A 21,022-nucleotide genomic window follows, 5' to 3' on the forward strand; every position below is an offset into this window, starting at 1 on the left:
AGAACTCACAGGAACTAATGCTGCTTCAAACAGTACTAATTCCAGGTGAACTATCCATATGAATATTTCCATGGTAAACAAGGGAGAATACTGAAGAGAGTAGATGGTCTAACTCCAAACCTTCCTGCACCTGGATCCACCCCAAAAATTCTACAAAGCCTGGCCACTCCAAAGCAGCGGCAGGGGAATTCTAAGTTTCCAAATGTGTGAAGGTGGCACTCTCTCCCTTCTCTACTCCCACCATGCAGCATGATCTTTCAGTTTTTCACCTCCTCTCCTCAGAGTGGAGGGATCTGAACTATTACCACACAAATAAGAGTTATTTTAATTAGATTTTGAGAGAGCAGATGAGTTGGAGTAACAACCCATTTTACAGATGCTTAGAAGAGAGGCAAGATGGGTGAGGTAATACATTTTATTGGACCAAATACTGTTGGTGGAAGGGACAAGCTTGAGCTTCACAAAGCTCTTCTTCAGGTCTAGAAAAGGTAATCTGAGTGTCTGAGCTAAACAGAAGTTAGGACACTCATACTAGTTAGGATACTCATTTGCAGCTCCAACCATAAAAGAAAGTTCTATCAAGCTTTCTGATTGTTATTTATGTTACAACAATCCCTGGAAGATCCATCGCATAGCCACATAGTGAAAGACAACCCATGCTGCAGAACATACTCAAACAGAAAAGACAAAGGATGGAAAAAAAGATCATCCCCATTTTACAGATGGGTAACTGAGGCCAGAAAGAGAAAGTGATTGATCTAAACACACACTGCGTCAGTGGCTGAGCCTGGAACTCAGCAATGACTAACTGAACTCCCGTCTCCTGAGTTCCAGTCATTGCTATGGAGGCCAACCCTCCCCAACACAAGTAAAGGCTAATCAACAGTCTGGAATAGGCTAGTTCATGACTCAGCAGTTAACAATACAGGGAACTAATATTGTTGTTTTCTAGAGATGAACAACTGCTTTGGTATTTAAAATACAGCAGGCTCCCGAGACGTATGACAAACCAGAGAATATAGAAAAAAAGAGAGACAGGATGGAACAAAGCCAACCAGTGTTCTGGACCACACCTCTGTGGTGTTATAGGATAGTGCATGGAAGCCTAATATGCAATCCCAACTCAGTACTTCAAAAGGTGACAATATTGCCAAGTTCCTGCCAATGTGCCCTAAGGAAATTCTTTCCCATCCACAAATTTGGAGAACAGTTTATTCATAGATTCCAAGGCCACAAGGGACCATTGTGATCACCCAGTCTGAGTTCTTGTATAACACAGGCCATACAACTTCCCCCAAATAATTCCTAGAGCATGTCTTTTAGACAAACATCCAATTTTGATTTAAAAATTGTCAGTGGTGGAGAATCCATCACTGGTTAGCCATAAGGACTCTTGACCATTTGCACAGGATTCTTCTCCTAACCCCACTCACACCTCGATCCACTGTTGGAAGTTGTTCATTTATTCTCCACTTCTGCTAAGGGGATTCTGAAAGTCGCAGGATATGAGGCATATGTGATAGGAAGGAAGTTCTCAGAACTTTTGTTCTGTTTCATTGGGAGGTATCTGGAACCTAATGTGTGCGTGAGCGTGCGTGTGCACACATTTGACTGGCTTTTTCTAGTGTCTCAAGGTCCTGTGTAGCCATGCTGCACATTCTATGGAAATGTTGTCATAAATGCAATGTAATGTTGTTCTTCTCTAAATCTATCGACTCCTGGTACTGCCTGAACCGTACCCCATGACTAACATAACTGAGATATTTTTAATTTGTCTCCCAGGCTATAGCGAGCATGGAAGGGATAGTTTTGTCTCTGTCTCTTGACAGAGTCTGGCCTGAGCCATAGGACAGTGGTGGTAAGTATCGGCACGTTGCAGGCAGCCCTTCATCATTTAAACTCTCCTTTAAAATAAGAATTAAATTTCTAATCCTTCAGGTTCTGGAAATCTCCATTTCACACAGAACAAATTAAGACTGTATGAGTCCAGCAGCGTGGTCAGCCCCAGGGCCAGCAGCAGCGGCTCCATACTCCCATTTCCCAGTACAAGTAGTTACCACACTGTGCTTATCCCACAACAGAGCAGATACCAGGAGTCCAAAAAACTCTTAATTCTGATGCCCCCCCACAGGTATGAGGTCCTGGTCAAACTTTGAGGATAGTTAACCTTAAACATGAAGGATGCTCTTGTTCACTTTTTTAGAAAAAAATGTAAATCAGACTGTAAGTAATGTATGCCATAAGTGATGCATGACTTTAGATGATTAACTGCAAATAACTACCAGACAGCTGGACAGCCTGTTGTTTTGCAATATGTATGGAAAGCTGGACAGTCCACAATGGTAGGTCTTGAATTTCAACACTAACCTAATAGAAGATTTCCTGCTGACTTTACATCAAAGTGTGGTACAGGTGCAAAGGACTTAGTTTCTGGCAAGTGTGGAAAAAACTAATCTAGAAACCATAAGAGCAGCTTCTCCATTCCATAAACAGTTTATGAAATTAATTACAATAGCATACTCATCAGCTCTGGGTATTAAATGTGCTCTGCTATCATAGACTACTGCAATCAGAATACGTGGAAAAAGCCAAACAGTTCTCTATAAAGCTAATAGACATAGACAGATCAAATAACTGGGAATTGCTCCTGTCCAAATTATTTCTGGCTATTGATGGGTCTCACAAAGGGCAAGTAAAGGGAAAATATTTGTCTTAGTCTAACTGGAAACATTGCTTGAAGAGAACTTATCTTTTAGCTTCTACTACATATGCTATCAACTGCAACGTTTGAAGCAGAAGCACCTACTATACTGAGGATATAGGAATTACTTTCCATTTCTTTAAAAATTCCTGTTTGGAAATAAATTTCAATACCTGAACTCAGATTTACTTTAACGTCGCAGTAGAAACTTTTCAGCATTTTTGTGTTAATGGAAAAAAATCCAAACCCCTACATCATATTTCCTCCCCACTCAAAAAAACCCACCCAAAAAACAAAAAAAACCCACCACACAAACTTCTCCCATTTTTGGGACAAGGCCACAGCAAAAATGGCTGAAATTCTGAATACTAATGCAGTTAGCCATTACTGAGGATGAACTTTGCCTGTTGTGAAGACAAACCATAACAACTGAACAAAGTTAGGGAATTTCAAAAATGAGGTACTAAGATACCTAGCAAATCTTCAAGTGCTGTAAAAATGAACAGTAGTCGAGGGGCTTGAGAAATGCATTGCACAAGCAAATGAGCCAGGAGCCACTGCTGCAAAAGCTATTACTTAATTGAGAAGATTTTTAGAGAAGACTGAGGCTATTTCTCTAAAAGGAGAGAAAACAGGATTTTGTTTTTGATTTTTTTTGGAGGGCTGGGAGAGGGTTGTTTGAACAACTGTTTTATTGTTGCTGGGGTTATTGTAAAATTAACTGCCAAGGCACCTACGCCTTTGTAGAGGCATCTTTTTATCATTTAATTAAAAACAAATAGCTATTTTGTTTTAAGTGGATTTTTCTCAAAACTAGCTCCGAGGCAGTAGTCAATCTGTGCTCCCTCGCATCCCACACTAAAACATTCGTTTCTGGGAGGACCATGAGAGAGTGGTACAGTAGAGCAAGGTAAGGGGGTGGGGGGGAGGTTTTCCTCCTGCTTTAATTATTTCTAGAGCTTTGTAGGACTATGAAAGGGACTGATCCAAAGCCCACCAAAGTTAATGGAAAGTTTCCTGTCGAGTTTGATGGGCACTGGATCAGGCCCCATATGAATACACAGCATATATACAGGTATGAAAGCATTAAAGTTAAGGTTCTGCATTCAACCTTTAACTTTGCTCCTTAAAAGATATGGTGTTTATTTACCTTTCAGAGTACCAAAAACTTTATAATATTTGAGAATTAGTATTTAATTATGTAAATACTGTATTGTAATACTTATGGATATGCACAAAGGGAAAATGGCATGTTCATTCTTTACGGTCACAAATACAGACCAGCCTGGTTAACTGTGCAACCTTAGCGTTAACAATGAATTATTATGGAAATATAATATGGACACATAGTGCCCACAGAAACTACTTAACTCACATAATAGATAGATTTCAGAGTAGCAGCGAGGATGGTTCATGTTGTATATAAACCTTCTACATATACAGATAAAGTCAGATTTATGTGCTAAGTCATAGGAACATATCTGGATAGTACCTTACCTGAAATATGCCCTTCTGAAACTACTAACGATAATATTTATTTCCTTACAGTAATTACTTTAAAGTTGCAATAAAAGTCACAGTAGTGACCATGGAATGCATTACTGTAGTATCTTCAATGACCAAACTTGATGGAGATCTTCACATTAGAACTGTGGTGTGTGAGTTTTTGCACACAGCTACATTTATATTACTTGTGTAGAAATGTATTGTGAACTTTTTTGTATTTGTATCAGAACTGCATTTTGCAAATGTGATATACCTGGCATAAAAATGAGCAGAGAAGCAATTAATATTTTTAATGCATAGAAATGCAAACGAAAGATATCAGAATAAACTGTTTATAATTACTTTTCCTTGAAAGTGGTATTTTCATCAAGAAGATTAAACCTCAACTGCCAAATCTTTGTAAACACTGTTTTTACATTTTAATTTATGTAAATTCTAACCCCTTCTCTTAACTTTCACTCTATTCCAAACAGCATTTATTAAAATAAAAACAAGGTTTAGTGTGCAGAAAAGTATTTCTTAATTTTAAACATTTCTCTTTAAAATTCTTCACCTTTTAGACTCTGAAGAAATATACACAAACCCTCCTAAGCAAGTGTTAAGTCTGGTAGACAGTGCTTTAAGGGTTAAACATTAGCCAATATAAGTATTAAATTCATATGGACCTATAAAAGTAGTCTGTTTGTTTGTTTTGTTAAAGAAAATTTGTGTCTGGACTTTAAATGATAAGGTATCTGAAGCTTTTAATTAGCGTGTTCTCTTCCTGTGTTTTCCCTGATACTGTACCTCACAGGTTTCCTGTCTCGCAGCAAATCTTCCAGACTCTTTTCACAGTGTTCAGCAGTCACCACCAGCCTCTCTAATTAAAAGAATACACCAACAGCAATTTTAGAATCCGGACACACAGCATTATCTCAACATTTCATAAGCTAGTGACTAAGAGAATGCCTTATTTTAAAGAACTGTAAATATCTTGGCATACACTGAATATAGCCACATTATACATCCTTCAAAATGCTTACAACTCAGACTGCACAGAAACAAAATTGCTTTATTTTTATATATAAAATACAGAAGATTTTTTTAAATGCTCACAGATAAATTTAAAACACCAAGACCTGTCACCTTTTCAATTGTTACTAAAGAAACATTTTTGTGAATAGTGAAGACTACCTATATTAGAGATGCCTCCATGTTTAATTTTCACTACAACATACCTTTCTGACAGCTTTCTGTAATATGAAACACACTTGCAAAAACAAAAATACTTTCCAAGAACATATCAAAATTCACCAAACATTGACCTTGCTATTTTTAATGAGAGGAATGCTCTGCACCTGCCAGGCATATTAGTGTCAGCCTAGTCACCATACTATTTTAGTAGGAAAGTGTTAGTTATAACAGAGTTATCACAGAGTACAAGCACAATACATCCATTGTTTCTGCCTTGATAGTTAATAGTTTTAAAAAGGGCTGTGAAACAATTAAAAAAAATAATCGTGCAGTTAATCACACTGCTAAACAATAATAGAATACCATTTATTTAAATAGTTTTGGATGTTTTTCTACATTTTCAAATATATTGATTTTAATTACAACACAGTATACAAAGTAGACATTGCTCTCTTTATACTGTTATTTTTTATTACAAATATTGGCACTGTAAAAATGATAAACAAAATAAATAGTATTTTTCAATACACCTCGTACAAATACTGTAGTACAATCTCTTTATGGTGAAAGTGCAACTTACAAATATAGGGTTTTTTTTGTTACATAACTGCACTCAACAACAAAACAATGTAAAACTTTAAAGCCTACAAGTCCACTCAGTCCAACTCCTTGTTCAGCCCATTACTAAGAGAAACAAGTTTGTTTACATTTACGTGAGATAAGGCTGCCTGCTTCTTATTTACAATGTCACCTAAGAGTGAAAACAGGAGGTTGCATGGCAACTTCCATGAAAAAGAGATTGCACTACAGTACTTGTATTAGCTGAACTGAAAAATACTATTCTTTGTTTTTTACAGTGCAAATATTTTTAATCATAAATAAATATAAAGTGAGCACTGCACACTTTGTGTTCTGTGTTGTAATTGAAATCAATATATTTGAAAATGCAGAAATCATCCAAAAATATTTTAATGATATTCTATTATTGTTTAACAGCGCAATTAATAACGATTAATTTTTTTAATTGATTGACAGCCCTAGTTTCTACTTTAAAGTCAATTTGCCTTACAAAATTCACACTCCTTTTTAAGATTCAAGACATAATAGAAGATTGGGACAAAATTGCTGGGCTCTCCTTCTGTAGAACATATTTCTTTCAAAGGTTAAAGATTAAAAGAAAGGCTAAAGAAATTAAAATATATAAAAAAAATTGAGACAAATTGATGAATTCCAGAAACCCACAAGGCAAGTGAATGAAGAAATCTGCAGATTTCAATGAAAAAAAAATTGGACGGGCGGGGAGGGGCAGTGAAAGAAAAGAGAGCGATGAGAACTTTGTGAAAAAGAAAAGGAAATACCTAAAAGTGATCACTCCTTGTTATGCGGATAACCAGATTACAGAGACCTTCAGCCAAACCACCTACATCTGCTTTTATGGAGCGTGTCAGACTCAGAATATTAAAGAGACAGGGTGAGTGAGATAATATCTTTTTACTGGACCAACATCTGTTGGCGAAAGAGACAGGCTTTCGAGTTACATAGAGCTCTTCTTCAGGTATGGGAAAGTTACTAAGAGTGACACTTGTCTCTTTCATCAACAGACGGTCCAATAAAAGATATCACCTCACCCACCTTCTCTCTCTTACACCTTGTTTTACATTACATACATTTTGTTATGTGTAATGACAGAGCAATAAGACTGCTACAGAGTCAGTCCAGATAGAGCCACACTGCTGTCCTGAAAACAAAATGTGCACGCTTTCTCCAATGTAAGCCACAAAGGAAAAATTTTTACTGGGGCAGTTAACTTCAAACATCAACAAAATCATTACTGTAAAATATCTTCTTGCATAAAAATGCAATTTCCCTAGGAAAGAAAACACTCACCATGCTTTCCTCTAGAAATGTCGACATACTGACAAAGTCTGGGATGAGTGATTGTCTTAAGGATTTGAAAACGGCCCAAAATTTTGATGGAGTTTGGTGTCAGAGGAAGACCATTGCTTCCACAAACATCGTGTGGCAGAGCTGAAGCAAAAAATGTGGAGGCACCCATCACAGCATCCTTCAAGGGAAACATTTTTTCCCCTTAAATCCTTCCAAGCAGTGCACACGTCTGAAAAGAAAATGAAGAATTTCACCTAAAATCTGAAGTATGGCAAAAAGGGTTTTGTGATTAACAAATTATTAATACTGCCAAAATATTAGATAGAATAGATTTAAAGTAATAAAGCCACTAAAGCATAATTCTTAGTAAAACAAAAAAAAAATACACTTGTGCATCAGTATCACAATTATGCAGCCCTGTTGCATTACAAAAGTAATAGGGAAGCTAGACAGTGTTAAACAATGTTCAGGGATTAAAATAAACTTTAGATTTATAGTGAAGACTGTGTTAATATCAAGTTAAATAAAGCAACCAACAAAAGAAGCTAAGCAGTCTTAAAATAAAACAGAGTCTTCATTATCTTGATGGTTAAGGATAGATTTTAAATGGAATGAAAGAAAAATATATTCTTAAAACCACATCACATACTAGCAGACCACAAGTTACGTTTCTCAAAATTCAACACCGTTTGTTGAGGTGTCCTTAGTACGTCAGATAACCCTTCATCACTGGAGTATATTAACATCTCATAAGTATCCAAAAATAGAAAATAAGAGTTTCTCTTCCCCCTCCCCACTTCTTTCCCAGCCAAGTATGAGAAACAGCTTGATTAGGTGGTAGGTTTGGTTTGCTTCTTTATGTTCATGTGTAAGAGTGGCAGTGAAGTGTCCGTATGTGAAAAAGTTATTGGAAACACTGATTCAAAGAAATGCGTTTTGCTTTTAGTTCCAGAAGTGGTGAGTTCCATCATCATTCTTATCTCTTGGGGAAGCAAGTTCCCTAGTCTGGGCCAAGCATTACATGGCATTTCAATTAATTTAGAGTTAAAATTTCACTCACGCTTTTTTGGAAAAATATGTCACCGCTGTGCAATACAAGAATAAAACAAAAACAAAAAACAACATGTCCCCCCCTGCCCCGCCAATAAATACATGTTTGACAGGTTAAGTCACAAATTCTCCCTCTTCAGCTGGCCTGCTAACATCTTGACATAAAGAACCAAGTATCAGAATCTAATGCAGCTGAGTGTATGACTTTGCTTAACCCATTTCCCCAATCAGTTTTGGGCTGTGAAGCCTGGCAGCATAGGCCATCGTTAGACATGGACTGTCCCTGTTGCCAGCATGTGTGAAAGAGACAGCATGTGCATGTGTGTGCACATGGCATGTGAGAAACAGATTACAGAAGTGAGTGGAAGAACAGGAAGGAAGATAGAGTAAGGAATAAAATAAGTAATACAGAATTTTAACTTGGCATTCAGGGTGGACTGATTTTAAATCAAGGCGATTTAAATCACCAAGTGGAATGTCTCAATTTAAATAAATGATTCTGATCAACATTTCAATTTGTACTTCAGTTATTTTCGAAAGAAAAAGGTATATTTTTTTCTACTTAGGAGGCGACTCTATAAATATATAGATCTATTTAAACAACTCTATACCTTAATATTTTCAGATGCTTATTAATTGTACATTTTAGTATGTTAAATACGTAATAATTCATTCATGATTTTCTATTACATAAACTTTTTGCTCATGATTTGTGTCAAGCCGCATTAGGATGGTAACCAGAATTTAATTAAACACACAAGACCGCATATAATATTTATATTTATTAAACAAAACCACCTTAAATGCTTTGAATACATAAACTTCTCTTATCAAAACATGTTTCCTCTTTACAACTAAAATGATTTATTAAAGAAACAGAAGGATTAACTGCAGTCAGTGAACCAAACTGATCATTTCAGGTCAGCCTGGGAAAACTTTTAAATATGCCTAAGTAAAAGCGACTAGAGTTCCTACTTGCCTAAGGCCTGGTCTATAGTACATGGTTACTTCGAAATTAGCCGAGTTGCTTCGAAAAAAACTGATTCCATCCACACGACGGAACCAGTTTTTCCGATTTAAAGGGCTCTTTAATCCAATTTCTGTACTCCACCTCGGCAAGTGGAGTAGCGCTAAAATCGAAATCGCAGTTCTGGGTTACAGGTAATGTGGACACAATTAGACGTTATTGGCCTCCGGGACCTATCCCAGAATGCTCCCTTGTGACCGTTCTGGACAACACTCTCAACTCCGATGCACTAGCCAGGTAGGCAGTAAAAGCCCCGGAAACTTTTGAATTTCCTGTTTGGTTACCACCAACACAGGCGACCATCAGCACAGTCCACCATCACAGGCGACCATCAGCACAGTCCACCATCACAGGCGACCATGCAGAATCCACCATCACAGGCGACCATGTGGTCCTGGATTCGCAGATGAGCTCCAGCATGGTCCGAACGGGAGGTACTGGATCTCATCGTATGTTGGGGAGATGTATCTGTTATGGCAGAACTACGTTCCAAAAAAAGAAACGTAAATATGTACACTAAAGTCTCCAGGGCCATGATGGAAAGAGGCTACTCCAGGGACACAGAGCAGTGTTGTACAAAAATCAAGGAGCTCAGGCAAGCGTACCAAAAAGCCAGGGAGGCGAACAGGCGCTCTGGGTCACAGCCCCATACATGCCGCTTCTACCGTGAGCTGCATTCAATTATGGGGAGGGGGTGACGACCACTACCCCACCACTGTCCGTCGACATCTGCAAGGGGGGAGTAGCACGGAGCGAGGAGGAGGAGGAGAGTACACATGCAGCAAGTGGGGAATCCGTTTTCCCCCCAAGCCAGGAACTATTCTTAATGCTGGAGCCAATAGCTTCCCCCCACTCCCAAGGCATGCTCCCAGACCATGGCCCTGGAGAAGGCACTTCTGATGAGTGAGAGCTTGATCGGAGCCACGCGGTGGGAGGCGGGGGGAAACCCAGCCTCGCTGGGCTGTTTGCGTTTAGTTTAAAGGGCTCATCCCTGCTCAGAACCTCATCAGAGCCATGTGGTGGGTCGGTTTGTGTGGGGGTGGGGAGGGAAAGAGGGTGTTGTGTGAAGTGATCATCCCAGAGAGCCCACAGGCTCTCCTTTTAAATGGCAAATCCACCAGGCATTGCTTGCTATGGGAAAGGGGCCCAGCAGTTTGAAAGCATTGAAATGAATGCGGAAGAAGCAGAACCCCGCATGCCCCTAGGGCTTACCATGGCTGCCTGCAAGCTGAATTCTGTTGCCCAGCTGCATGTGATGGCTTGCAAGTGGCAGGCACTTCAGTACAAAAGGCAAAATGCGACCTTGTACAGAAAGAACATGTGCTGTGTACTATGAATTGCCTATTTCACTGAGAAAGAGAGTGTCCCCTTTGTTCTCTAAAATGTATCTTTTAAAATACTACCCTCCCTTTTTCTCCTCCCGCGGGTGCAAATGTTTCAACGCGGCCTCTATCTAGTCCGTCCCACAGGCTGGTCCAGATTAAAAGGTGGGAAAAATGAAGTCAGGACAACATGTTCACCGAGCTCATGCAGTCCTCCCGCACTGATAGGGCCCAGCTGAATGCATGGAGGCGAACAATTGCCGAGTCCCGTAAAGCATTACATGAACACAAAGAGAGGAGGGACATGCGCGATGAGAGCAGGCAGGATGCTATGGTCAAGCTCATGGGGGAGCAAACTGACATGCTCTGCTGTATGGTGGATCTAATGCGGGAAAGGCAGCAAGACCACAGATTGCCGCTGTAGCCCCTGTATAACCGTCCTCCCTCCTCCCCAAGTTCCATAGCCTCTTCACCCAGATGTCCAAGAACATGGCAGGGGGAGGCTACGGGGACCCACACACTCAACCCCAGAGGATTGCACAAGCAGCAGAAAGCTCGCATATCCGAAGTTTTGATTTGGTTTCTGGACTTGTCCTTCCCTCCTCCTCCACTCCCCTCCCCCAGTTACCCCCCCCCCGGTGTACCTTCTTATTTCTCTAAGTGTGTTGTGCAACAAATAATAAAGAACAGTTTTTAAACAATTGTGACTATTTCCTTTCATATATACAGGGGTCAGGTAACTTCAAGAGAAACAAACAACTCTCACACCGTACCCTGGCCAGTCATGAAACTGGCTTTCAAAGCTTCTCAGATGTGCAGTGCGCCCTGCTGCGCTCTTCTAAATCACCCTGTTGTCTGTCTGTGCAAAACTAGCCACCAGGCGAGTTGCCTCAACCTCCCACCCCACTATAAACATCTCCCCATTACTCACAGATATTGTGGCGCACACAACAAGCAGTAGTTACAATTGGAATATTGGTTGTGCTGAGATCTAACTGAGTCAGTAAACTGCGCCAGCACGCTTTCAAACATCCAAAAGCACATTCTACCATCATTCTGCACTTGCTCAGCCTATAGTTGAACTGCTCCTTACTACTGTCCTGGGTGCCTGTGTACGGCTTCATGAGCCATGGCATTAAGGGGTAGGCTGGGTCCCCAAGGATAACTATAGGCATTTCAACATCCCCAACAGTAATTTTCTGGTCTCGAAAGTAAGCTCCTTCCTTCAGCTGTTCAAACAGACCAGAGTTCCTGAAGATGCAAGCATCATGCACTTTTCCCGGCCATCCCACGTTGATGTCGGTGAAAAGTCCCTTGTGATCCACCAGTGCTTGCAGCACCATGGAAAAGTACCCCCTGCAGTTTGTGTACTGGCCGCTGTGGTGTTCTGGGGCCAAGATAGTGATATGCGTTCCGTCTATCGGCCCGCCGCAGTTAGGGAACCCCAGCGCATTAAAGCCATCCACAATGGTCTGCACATTTCCCAAAGTCACTACCCTTCATAGCAGCTGGTCAATGATTGCGTTGGCTACTTGCAGCACAGCAGCCCCCACAGTAGATTTGCACACTCCAAACTGATTCCCGACTGACCGGTAGCTGTCAGGTGTTGCAAGCTTCCACAGGGCTATGGCCACTCACTTCTCAACTGTGAGGGCTGCTTTCATTTTGGTGTCTTTGCGCTTCAGGGCAGGGCACAGTAAGTCACAAAGTTCCATGAAAGTGGCTCTATGCATACAAAAGTTTCGCAGCCACTGGGAATCATCCCATACCTGCAACACTATGTGGTCGCACCAGTTGTGCTTGTTTCCCAGGCCCAGAATCAGCGTTCCACGGCATGAACCTGGACCATCACCACCATGATCTCCCAATCGCCACATGCTGTGCTTCTAGGAACGTTTGTGTCCATGTCCTCATCACTATCGTAATCGCGCTGTCGTCACTTCTTTGCCCGGTTTTGCAGGCACTGCACATACTGCTGAATAATGTGCTAGGTATTTACAATGGTCAAAACTGCAGTGGGAGATCTGAGCGGGCTCCATGGCTATGGCGCCTGTATGGGTAATCCTGGAAAAAGGGTGCAAAACGTAGGAGAGCAAAGTGGCAGTGGAAGAGGTGCTGTTCGGTTCATGATAGCCAAAAAGAGGCGGAAAATGGTTGTCTTCTGTAGCTTTCACGGAGGTGGGAGCCCAGGACAGACAACATGGAGAAGCTCGGAAGCGCAGCAATGGCAGGAGAGCAGAGTTGGCGGCGGAAGCTGTGCTGCTCGGTTCACGATGGCCGAGCAGAGTTGGCAGCGGAACCGTTCGTTGAGGAAGAGAAAGAGTAGATAGTAGAGATTATGTAGGAAGATGAGAGGAAATGAGAGGTGGATTCATAGAAGCAGGAGAGCAGCGGTGCACCGTCTGCTGAAAGCAATATGACGTCTGCACACCAAAAAGGCGTGAAACAATTGTCTGCCATAGCTTTCACGAAGGGAGGAGCGACTGACGACACACACCCAGAAACACCCGCGAGAATGTTTTTGCCCCATGATGCACTGGGAGCTTAACCCAGAATTCCAATGGGCGGTGGGGACTGCAGAAACTGTGGGATAGCTCCCCACAGTGCACCGCTCCGACATTCGATACTAGCCTTGGTAGTGTGGATGCACTCCACCGAATTCACGCGCTTTAGTGGGGACACGGAAGACAGAATATATAAAAATCGCTTCCAAAAATTGGAATACAATAATTTCGAAATAATTTTGTACTGTAGACGTACCCTAAGTCTCTTCAAAATGAGACAGTCTCAAACATAATACTCCTTCAAACTTTTACAATTAGTACATCCCCACCCTCCTCGTTTTTATTCATACACTGGAAGAGAAAAACAAGTATTCCTCCTTTTTCAACCCTCCAGGTGCTTACCTAGTGACTTTCACCAGTTGAATGGTGACTCTCTAAAACATCAGCAAAAATGTACTACTTGAATGGTTCACCTCCAGCCCTGAAATTTAATATGGTTGGCATAACTGATGAGTGCTTATTAGATGCCCATGGCATAGCAGCAGCATGTTTTTCAGCAGTTAGGCACCTACCCATTGTACTTTGGGTTGACAATACTGGCAAGAAAATCTGCTTCTTTGCTGCCTACAATTTAAGTTTGTTGTTGGGTATTTCTTCCATGTTTCTTGAAGTCCTTTCCAAATTTCAGCAGCATCAACCAATACGGCAACAATTTTTCTGCAATTTGTCCAGGGCTATGGAAATATGTTTCAGTATATTCAGCGTATCTTTACATTTCTGTTTAGTCCCATGTTAACTACTTTGCTTGTGATAGTTCCATCAATTTTGTCACAGTTTTCTTCACAAATTGTCATCTGAATAGGCCTGCTCCTAATAAATAGCTCAAAACAATCAAACACTGAATTCAATCGCACATCTTGGGGAAGAATTAATTTGGATCCTCCTGCTCTCTTCAGAGAAAATGAAACAAAGTGGTTGTTGCAGAAATAATTTCAGCAACTTTGTCCATTATTCTTAAATTGTACTTAAGTCTTTGGGTAAAAGATGCATCAAATGAGCACTGCACTCGTAGGTTATAAGTGTCAGGTTCCTTTCATTCTTTTTATCCTAAATTCCTTCTTATCTTTGCTACCAACGATTTGCAGCATTATCTGTGAGAAAACTACACACTTGAATTTTAGTTCACAGTTTTAAATATTCTTCGAAATAGGCCTTTCCTGATGTGTCAATTGTTTCTGAGAGATAAACAACCCCATCTTCTGTTGTCACACAAGCACATAATACTAGGTCATTGTGTACCCTGAGTCTTGATTGATGGAGAAGATTAAGACATTTTCCCATCAATGTTTTTTGCACTCTGTTCAATTTCCTTCTTATATGCTATACCCAGCAACTTTCTAGCAATGTCTACTTTGCTAGGTAGAGAGTAGCTTGGTCATAATAACTGAACTAGGTCACTGAATTGTTTGTTCTGAACAAGACAAAGAAGAATCTGTTGCATAAATGAACTGAACAATCTATGGAGGTTTGCTGCAATTTGCTGGTCCTGATTATGATCGGTGGTTTTACAGGATGATGTAGCTTTTTGGGTTTTTTTAAACACAAACACAGGTAATTTATTGTCTGACATATGTTTAGTTGCAGCACTGTTGGTGGTACAGTAGAACCTCAGGAGTTATGAACACCTCAGGAACATTTGTAACTCTGACATGTTCGAAACTCTGAACATTATGGTTGTTCTTTCAAAAGCTTACAACTGAACGTTGACTTAATATAGCTTTGAAATTTTACAATACAGAAGAAAAATGCTGCTTTCCCCTTATTTTTTTAGTAGTTTAACACAGTACTGTATTTGTTTATTTTTTTTCCTTTGGTCTCTGCTACTACCTGGTTGTGTACTTCTGGTTACAAATGAGGTATGTGGTTGACTGGTCAGTTTGTAACTCTGGTGTTTGTATCTTTGAGGTTCTACTGTACCTGCAGATGACACTGAAGTTGTAGATACTGCAGATGATGGAGATTCAGAACCTCTTATGCTAAAAGAAATCAGTAAAAAAAAAAAAAAAAAAAGAATTAATTAAATTTGTGACTGAACTCCTTGGGGAGAATTGTATGTCTCCTGTTCTGTTTTTCCCACATTCTGCCATAAATTTCATGTTATTGCAGTCTTGGATGATGACCCAACACAAGTTCATTTTAAGAACACTTTCACTGCAAATTTGACAAAATGCAAAAGGTACCAATGTGAGATTTCTAAAAATAGCTACAGCATTTGACCCAAGGCTTAAGAATCTGAAGTGCCGTCCAAAATCTGAGAGGGATGAGGTGTGGAGCATGCTTTTGGAAGTCTTAAAAAAGAGCAACCCTCGGATGTGGAAACTACAGAATCCAAACCACCAAAAAAGAAAATCAGCCTTCTGCTAGTGGCATCTGACTCAGGTGATGAAAATGAACATGCGTCAGTCCACTCTGCTTTGGATCGTTATCAAGCAGAACCCATCATCAGCATGGACGCATGTCTTCTGGAATGGTGGTTGAAGCATGAGGGGACATATGAATCGTTAGCGTTGGCACAAAAATATCTTACGATGCTGGCTAGAACAGTGCCATGCGAACGCCTGTTCTCACTTTCAGGTGACATTGTAAGCAAGTAGCAGGCAGTATTATCTCCTGCAAATTGTAACCAAACTTGTTGGAGCGATTGGCTGAAGTAGGACTGAGTGGACTTGTAGGCTCTAAAGTTGTACACTGTTTTACTTTTGAATGCAGTTTTTTTCTGTACATAATTCTACATTTGTAAGTTCAACTTTCATGATAAAGAGACTGCTCTACACTACTTGTATTAGGTGAATTGAAAAATACTATTTCTTTTGTTTTTTACATTACAAATATTTGTAATAAAAAGATAAAGTGAGCACTGTCCATTTTGTGTTCTGTGTTGTAATTGAAATCAATATATTTGAAAATGTAGAAAATATCCAAAAATATTTAAATAAATTGCATTCTGTTATTGTTTAACAGCGTGATTAATCACGCGATTAATTTTTTTAATAGCTTGACAGCCCTAAAAAAAAAAATCACACTCACCCACTGAAGTGGTACTGAGTTCACTGCTTTAAAAAACTAAGGTTGTAAATAAACAATTCCTCATACTGCAGCTGCTTGTACCACTAATATAATTTATTCTAAAGCCATTTTTAAAGGGAATATAATTAACAAGAAAGGATTATCTATATCTATTTAAACCCTTATCTCTAGCACCATACCAAACAGTTTGAAAAAAAATTAAACCTTAGAATTAATAACTTCCCAATAAAACTTTACTTTTAAATAGGAAATCTTCACCTAGGATGTCTGATCATCAATAAAATAAAAATTAGCAATAAAATAAGTAAGTTGAGGAGTAACAGTAAAAACGTAACTGATAAATACTCCCATAACAAAGTAACATACCAATTATATTTTGAAAACATTTTGAAATTCATAAGTGAAGAAATCCACCCAAAACACAAGTATATAATAATAATCTAAGTTATCATTTACCAGCATAATAAAATATGGTAGGCAGTCCATAAGAATGGTGCAAAATAAATTTACTAACTAGCTGATCCAGACTATTCAAGCATGTCCACATAATCATCTTCAAAGTCACTGCCCTCTGAAGAGCCTTTTTCATAATCTTGTTTTATTCGGACAGCCAGACCTTGCATCTCTTTGTTGCACTGTTTATGTTTGGCACGTGTTCCTTTTTTACCTAGCGGTACAGAAATTTCTTGAAAATATTCCCAAATAGGGTCTTTTTTACAATCTGCAGCCACAGCAGGTTTTTTTTGGTCCAGTTCCCAGGTACTCTGAAGATTGTGGTCCCTTCTTCCTATTGTTCTGCTTTGATACAGGCACTGCTTCTTTCTGGCTGCACACTCTGCTATTTCTCCCTTTTTACATAACTCCCACCCCCGAAAAAATCAAAAACAATCCACATACCTTTTGCATTGCAGAATTTTATTTATTTAGAGACAAAGGGAGGTCGCTGAGAAATTAATTGTGTTTGTTTGTATCTCTGTCTGTGTACACATGCAGTAAGACACAGTAAGACCATTTACCTGAAGTGCCCAGAACCATCCAGAAGTTAAGGGCTGGTAGTCATTGGGTGGATCAGTATTTCCATGATCAAATTCCCCCGGTATGTGGAGTCATAAATATTCAAAATTTGAGAACTGAGCCATCAGAGCTCAGGTAAGGAGAAGCTATAAAATACGCCAGGCATGCTCAGTAGATGATTCTGATGAGATACATGCTGGAATCAGAAGCTGAGTTCCAACGTGTGTGATGACTTTGCCAGTCTCTTGCACCCAGAAGCCCAGCCCCCCGTGTTTCCTACATTTCAACAGTGACATGAAACAACACACTTAGTAAAATAAAATTGTTTAGAAAGAACTGAGGAGTCTGAAAACTAGTTAGTTTTTTTTCCTTTCTGTCTTAATATTGCCCTGTAGCATTTCACTAACACTGAGAAAGTTATCCAAGAAAAATAAAGCACATAATACTAAAAAAATATGCCAGTCAAGAGTAGCCCTTTACTAAGGAATGCCACCTTGTTCATAGCATGGGCTTCTCAGCTTCCCTTTGTGAATCACTCTCCCTCCAGCTAAAAAAAATTGAACAAACATACACTGAATGTAGAAACAACAGACTAGAGTGTAAATATAACAAATCTATGGGCTGTATATTTAATGTTTAGGTAATGTGTGCTGTATTTAAGCTAATGCTGCCTAACTTTACACACTGAAACTTGATGTTGGACAAAAGAAATCGAACTTCTTACTAAAGTTTCAGATTTGACTTTTCTTTATATTTTGAAAATCCTGATTTGCAACAACAAAAATTAGAAGATGTGGCACCATTTTGGTTTAAATTTTAAACAAGGTTGTTGTACACAGCAAATATAAGCTACAAACACATGACAGAATTAAGCATTTGTTCCACCACAAATGAATGCATTAAAAATACTAACTTCAGAAGTAATCAGATACATATTCTGTGCCATTATATAGTTGCTATCTTAAGAAAATAAATGAGAAACAGCATAGACTAAGGTTTTTATAGTAATGCTTTATTCTATTACTCACAGTTTTAAAAAGATATACTTTTTTTGTATTTCTTCAGTTAAGTGTATATTTATTTGACCCTGATCCTTCACAAATAGACATTAGCGCCTCACTGACTTCAAAGGGGCTCTGTGTGAGTGCAAGGGTCTGCCTGTTTCGAGTAAGTCACAATATCAACACTTTAACTGTATGCCTTCTATAAATTAAGGCCCTGATCCTGTGAACACTTACACACACACAGAGTCTTACGCTTACAGTTAAGCACATGCGTAAGTGCTTGCAGGACTGGAGACTTAACATATTCACCCCATAAGCACTTGTTTGGTTTTGATTGTACACAAAACCTTTTTGCTAGAGAAATTTAACAATTCTATAAGTTATAAGAACCAATTATGATAAAAAAGAAGAAGATGCTTTGCTTTTTTTTTTGCAATACAACTAGACATGAATAAAACTTTAAATAAGCAACTGTAGTTGTGTGGGGGAGGGAAAAGAAGATGATTATGTTTACTTGTACTTTGGCATTTTCAAAATGGCAAAAAACTAAGTAGTTGCTTCCAGGTCTGATATGCTAAGTATCTGAGGTAGAAAAGAGGCATGATAGGCTAACACAACTGCTAAGAAGGTCTTGCACAGAAACTTTAGTCTCAGAAGTGAACTATGCTGTATCCCATGCCTAGAACATACTCCCAATTCCATTATCTCCATTCAAATACATCTTAAAATTCCACTTCCATTACAGGACCCACAAACACTAACCAACACCAATAATATCCTATTACAACCCTAATATTTTTTAAGAGGTTCATATGTGAGGTGAACACTATCTTATGGGTCTCACTGAACCTTTTTCTTTTAATGCCAAATCCTGCAAATACTTACTACAAGGTAGAGCGCACACTACCATAACTAGTCCCATTTAGTGATTATTACAGCTGGCAATAAATGTTTGCTGGCTCAAGCCCTAAGCCGGAAAGTCTCCACAGTACACAAACCATGGATGAATAAGTCTTCCTCAGCAAATGTAGTAGGTATTAGGACTTGAATGTCCACCTCTAATTATAGGAAAAGGAAATACAAATATAAGTTTCAAAATTTTGCAAATATAGGTATTTTGTTTCTTGTTTAAAGCATGCAGTTTTCTAGAATTAAAACAGACTAAAACAATCCTGCCTTTGAAGTGATAATTAAAAAAATAGTTAAGGAACAATTCTAAGAGCAACTAAACAACGTGTCTAATGTAGTTGATTCTTTTAACCAAATCCATAACTTAACAGAAATTGTATTATGAACCATCCTCTGTTCCATTCCCAATCCCAATAACATTCCCACTGTAACTACAGCAATTGCAAATTTAGAAAAAGCAAGATTAAGAAAAAGCATTTTTAACTGTCTATATTAAAATTTAGCAGCTGGAAGCAAGAAAGGACAACCAGACCATGCGATCAACCAGCTATCAATGACCATGAGCAAGCACTCCACAGGCCTCAGTTTGGGAAGCACTCATTTAAAATTGGTATTCATAGTAAAAATATGCAAAAATAGTTAACAGGCTGGACACAACTCAGTTTCAATAATGTTCTAAAAGTACAAGAGATATAGAAGAGTCTCTTTGGACATAAAAGACAGTGAATTGGGCTCTGCATCATACGAACACTTAAAATTACTACCTTGACATTTCCCCCCCCCTCTTTGTAAACTAGTTAGATATACTGAAATGGAATTATGAAGTGTAAAGTTTAATGGAAACAATACTGCTTCATTAAATCGCTTTTACCGAAAGTTTCAGAAATCTGAATGTGCCCAAGAACTTGTCACTGTAAAGATTTTTCTTGAGAATGAAAATGTGATAGCACTTAAGTATGCTGAAATATGCTTACCATATATACTCGATCATAAGCTGGTTTGTTTATAAGCCGACCCCCACAAGATAGACAAGTAAAAATGGTAAAAATGAATGACCCTTTCATAAGCCGACCCTATATTTCAGGGATTGGCAAACTTTGGCTCCCAGCCTGTCAGGGTAAGCCGCTGGCGGGTCAGGACATTTTGTTTACCTGGAGCGTTTGCAAACATGGAGCCCCTCAGCTCCCAGTGGCCGCCATTTGCATTCCCAGCCAATGGGAGCTGCGGGAAGTGACTGGGAACAACTGGGAATGGCAAACCGCGGCCACAGGGAACTGAGGGGCTCCATATCTGCAGACGCTCCAGGTAAACAAAAAGACAATGTATTAGATATTCAATTCAATGATTTCATAGAGCTTAAAATCATCAAATTTTGGTGTAGCCCCGTTTATAAGCCGACCCCCGCTCTTTGATAGTCACTTTTTTACCAAAAATATTCGGCTTATGAACGAGTATATATGGTACTTCCTCTTTTTAAAAGTTTGTTGGCTATCCAGATGATCTTTGAAATTAAAAGCAATCCTTCTAGAAGTACAAAACAGCTATCCAAACTAGTTGAGGAACCAAATATAACTACCTACATATTTTAATATTTTAGGTAGATTTAAGAAAAAAGAAAATAAGTGGAATCAGTTTTACAGAAATATACTGGATTTGTCAAACTTATTGTACAATGAAAGTAATAGATTTATTGTGTCATTCATTAAGTTTAGCAGACATCAACCTTATAAGTCCTCCACTTAAATATTGTAGTCCACTTTATTTCACATTTCAGTTATATTCATTCTACAATAAGTAACATACCTGCCTGTAATTTTCAAGAATTCCTCTTGATTTTA

At 39.0% G+C, this 21,022-nt stretch overlaps 1 protein-coding gene across 3 annotated transcripts in view; it reads right to left on the bottom strand.

The window, feature by feature from the left end:
• Positions 1–21,022, bottom strand: part of TBCK (TBC1 domain containing kinase) — a 188,080-nt gene that overhangs the window by 164,529 nt on the left and 2,529 nt on the right. For all 3 annotated transcript variants that reach the window (XM_077815109.1, XM_077815107.1, XM_077815108.1), the window contains exons 2-3: positions 7,268–7,496; positions 4,994–5,066 (exon numbers count right to left, since the gene is read on the bottom strand). In XM_077815109.1, the coding sequence (XP_077671235.1) occupies positions 4,994–5,066; positions 7,268–7,460 (266 nt within the window). In that variant the 5' untranslated portion in view covers positions 7,461–7,496. The remainder of the gene's footprint in view (positions 1–4,993; positions 5,067–7,267; positions 7,497–21,022) is intronic.

Source organism: Eretmochelys imbricata, chromosome 4, assembly GCF_965152235.1.
Source record: "Eretmochelys imbricata isolate rEreImb1 chromosome 4, rEreImb1.hap1, whole genome shotgun sequence".
Taxonomy (NCBI): Eukaryota; Metazoa; Chordata; order Testudines; family Cheloniidae; genus Eretmochelys; species Eretmochelys imbricata.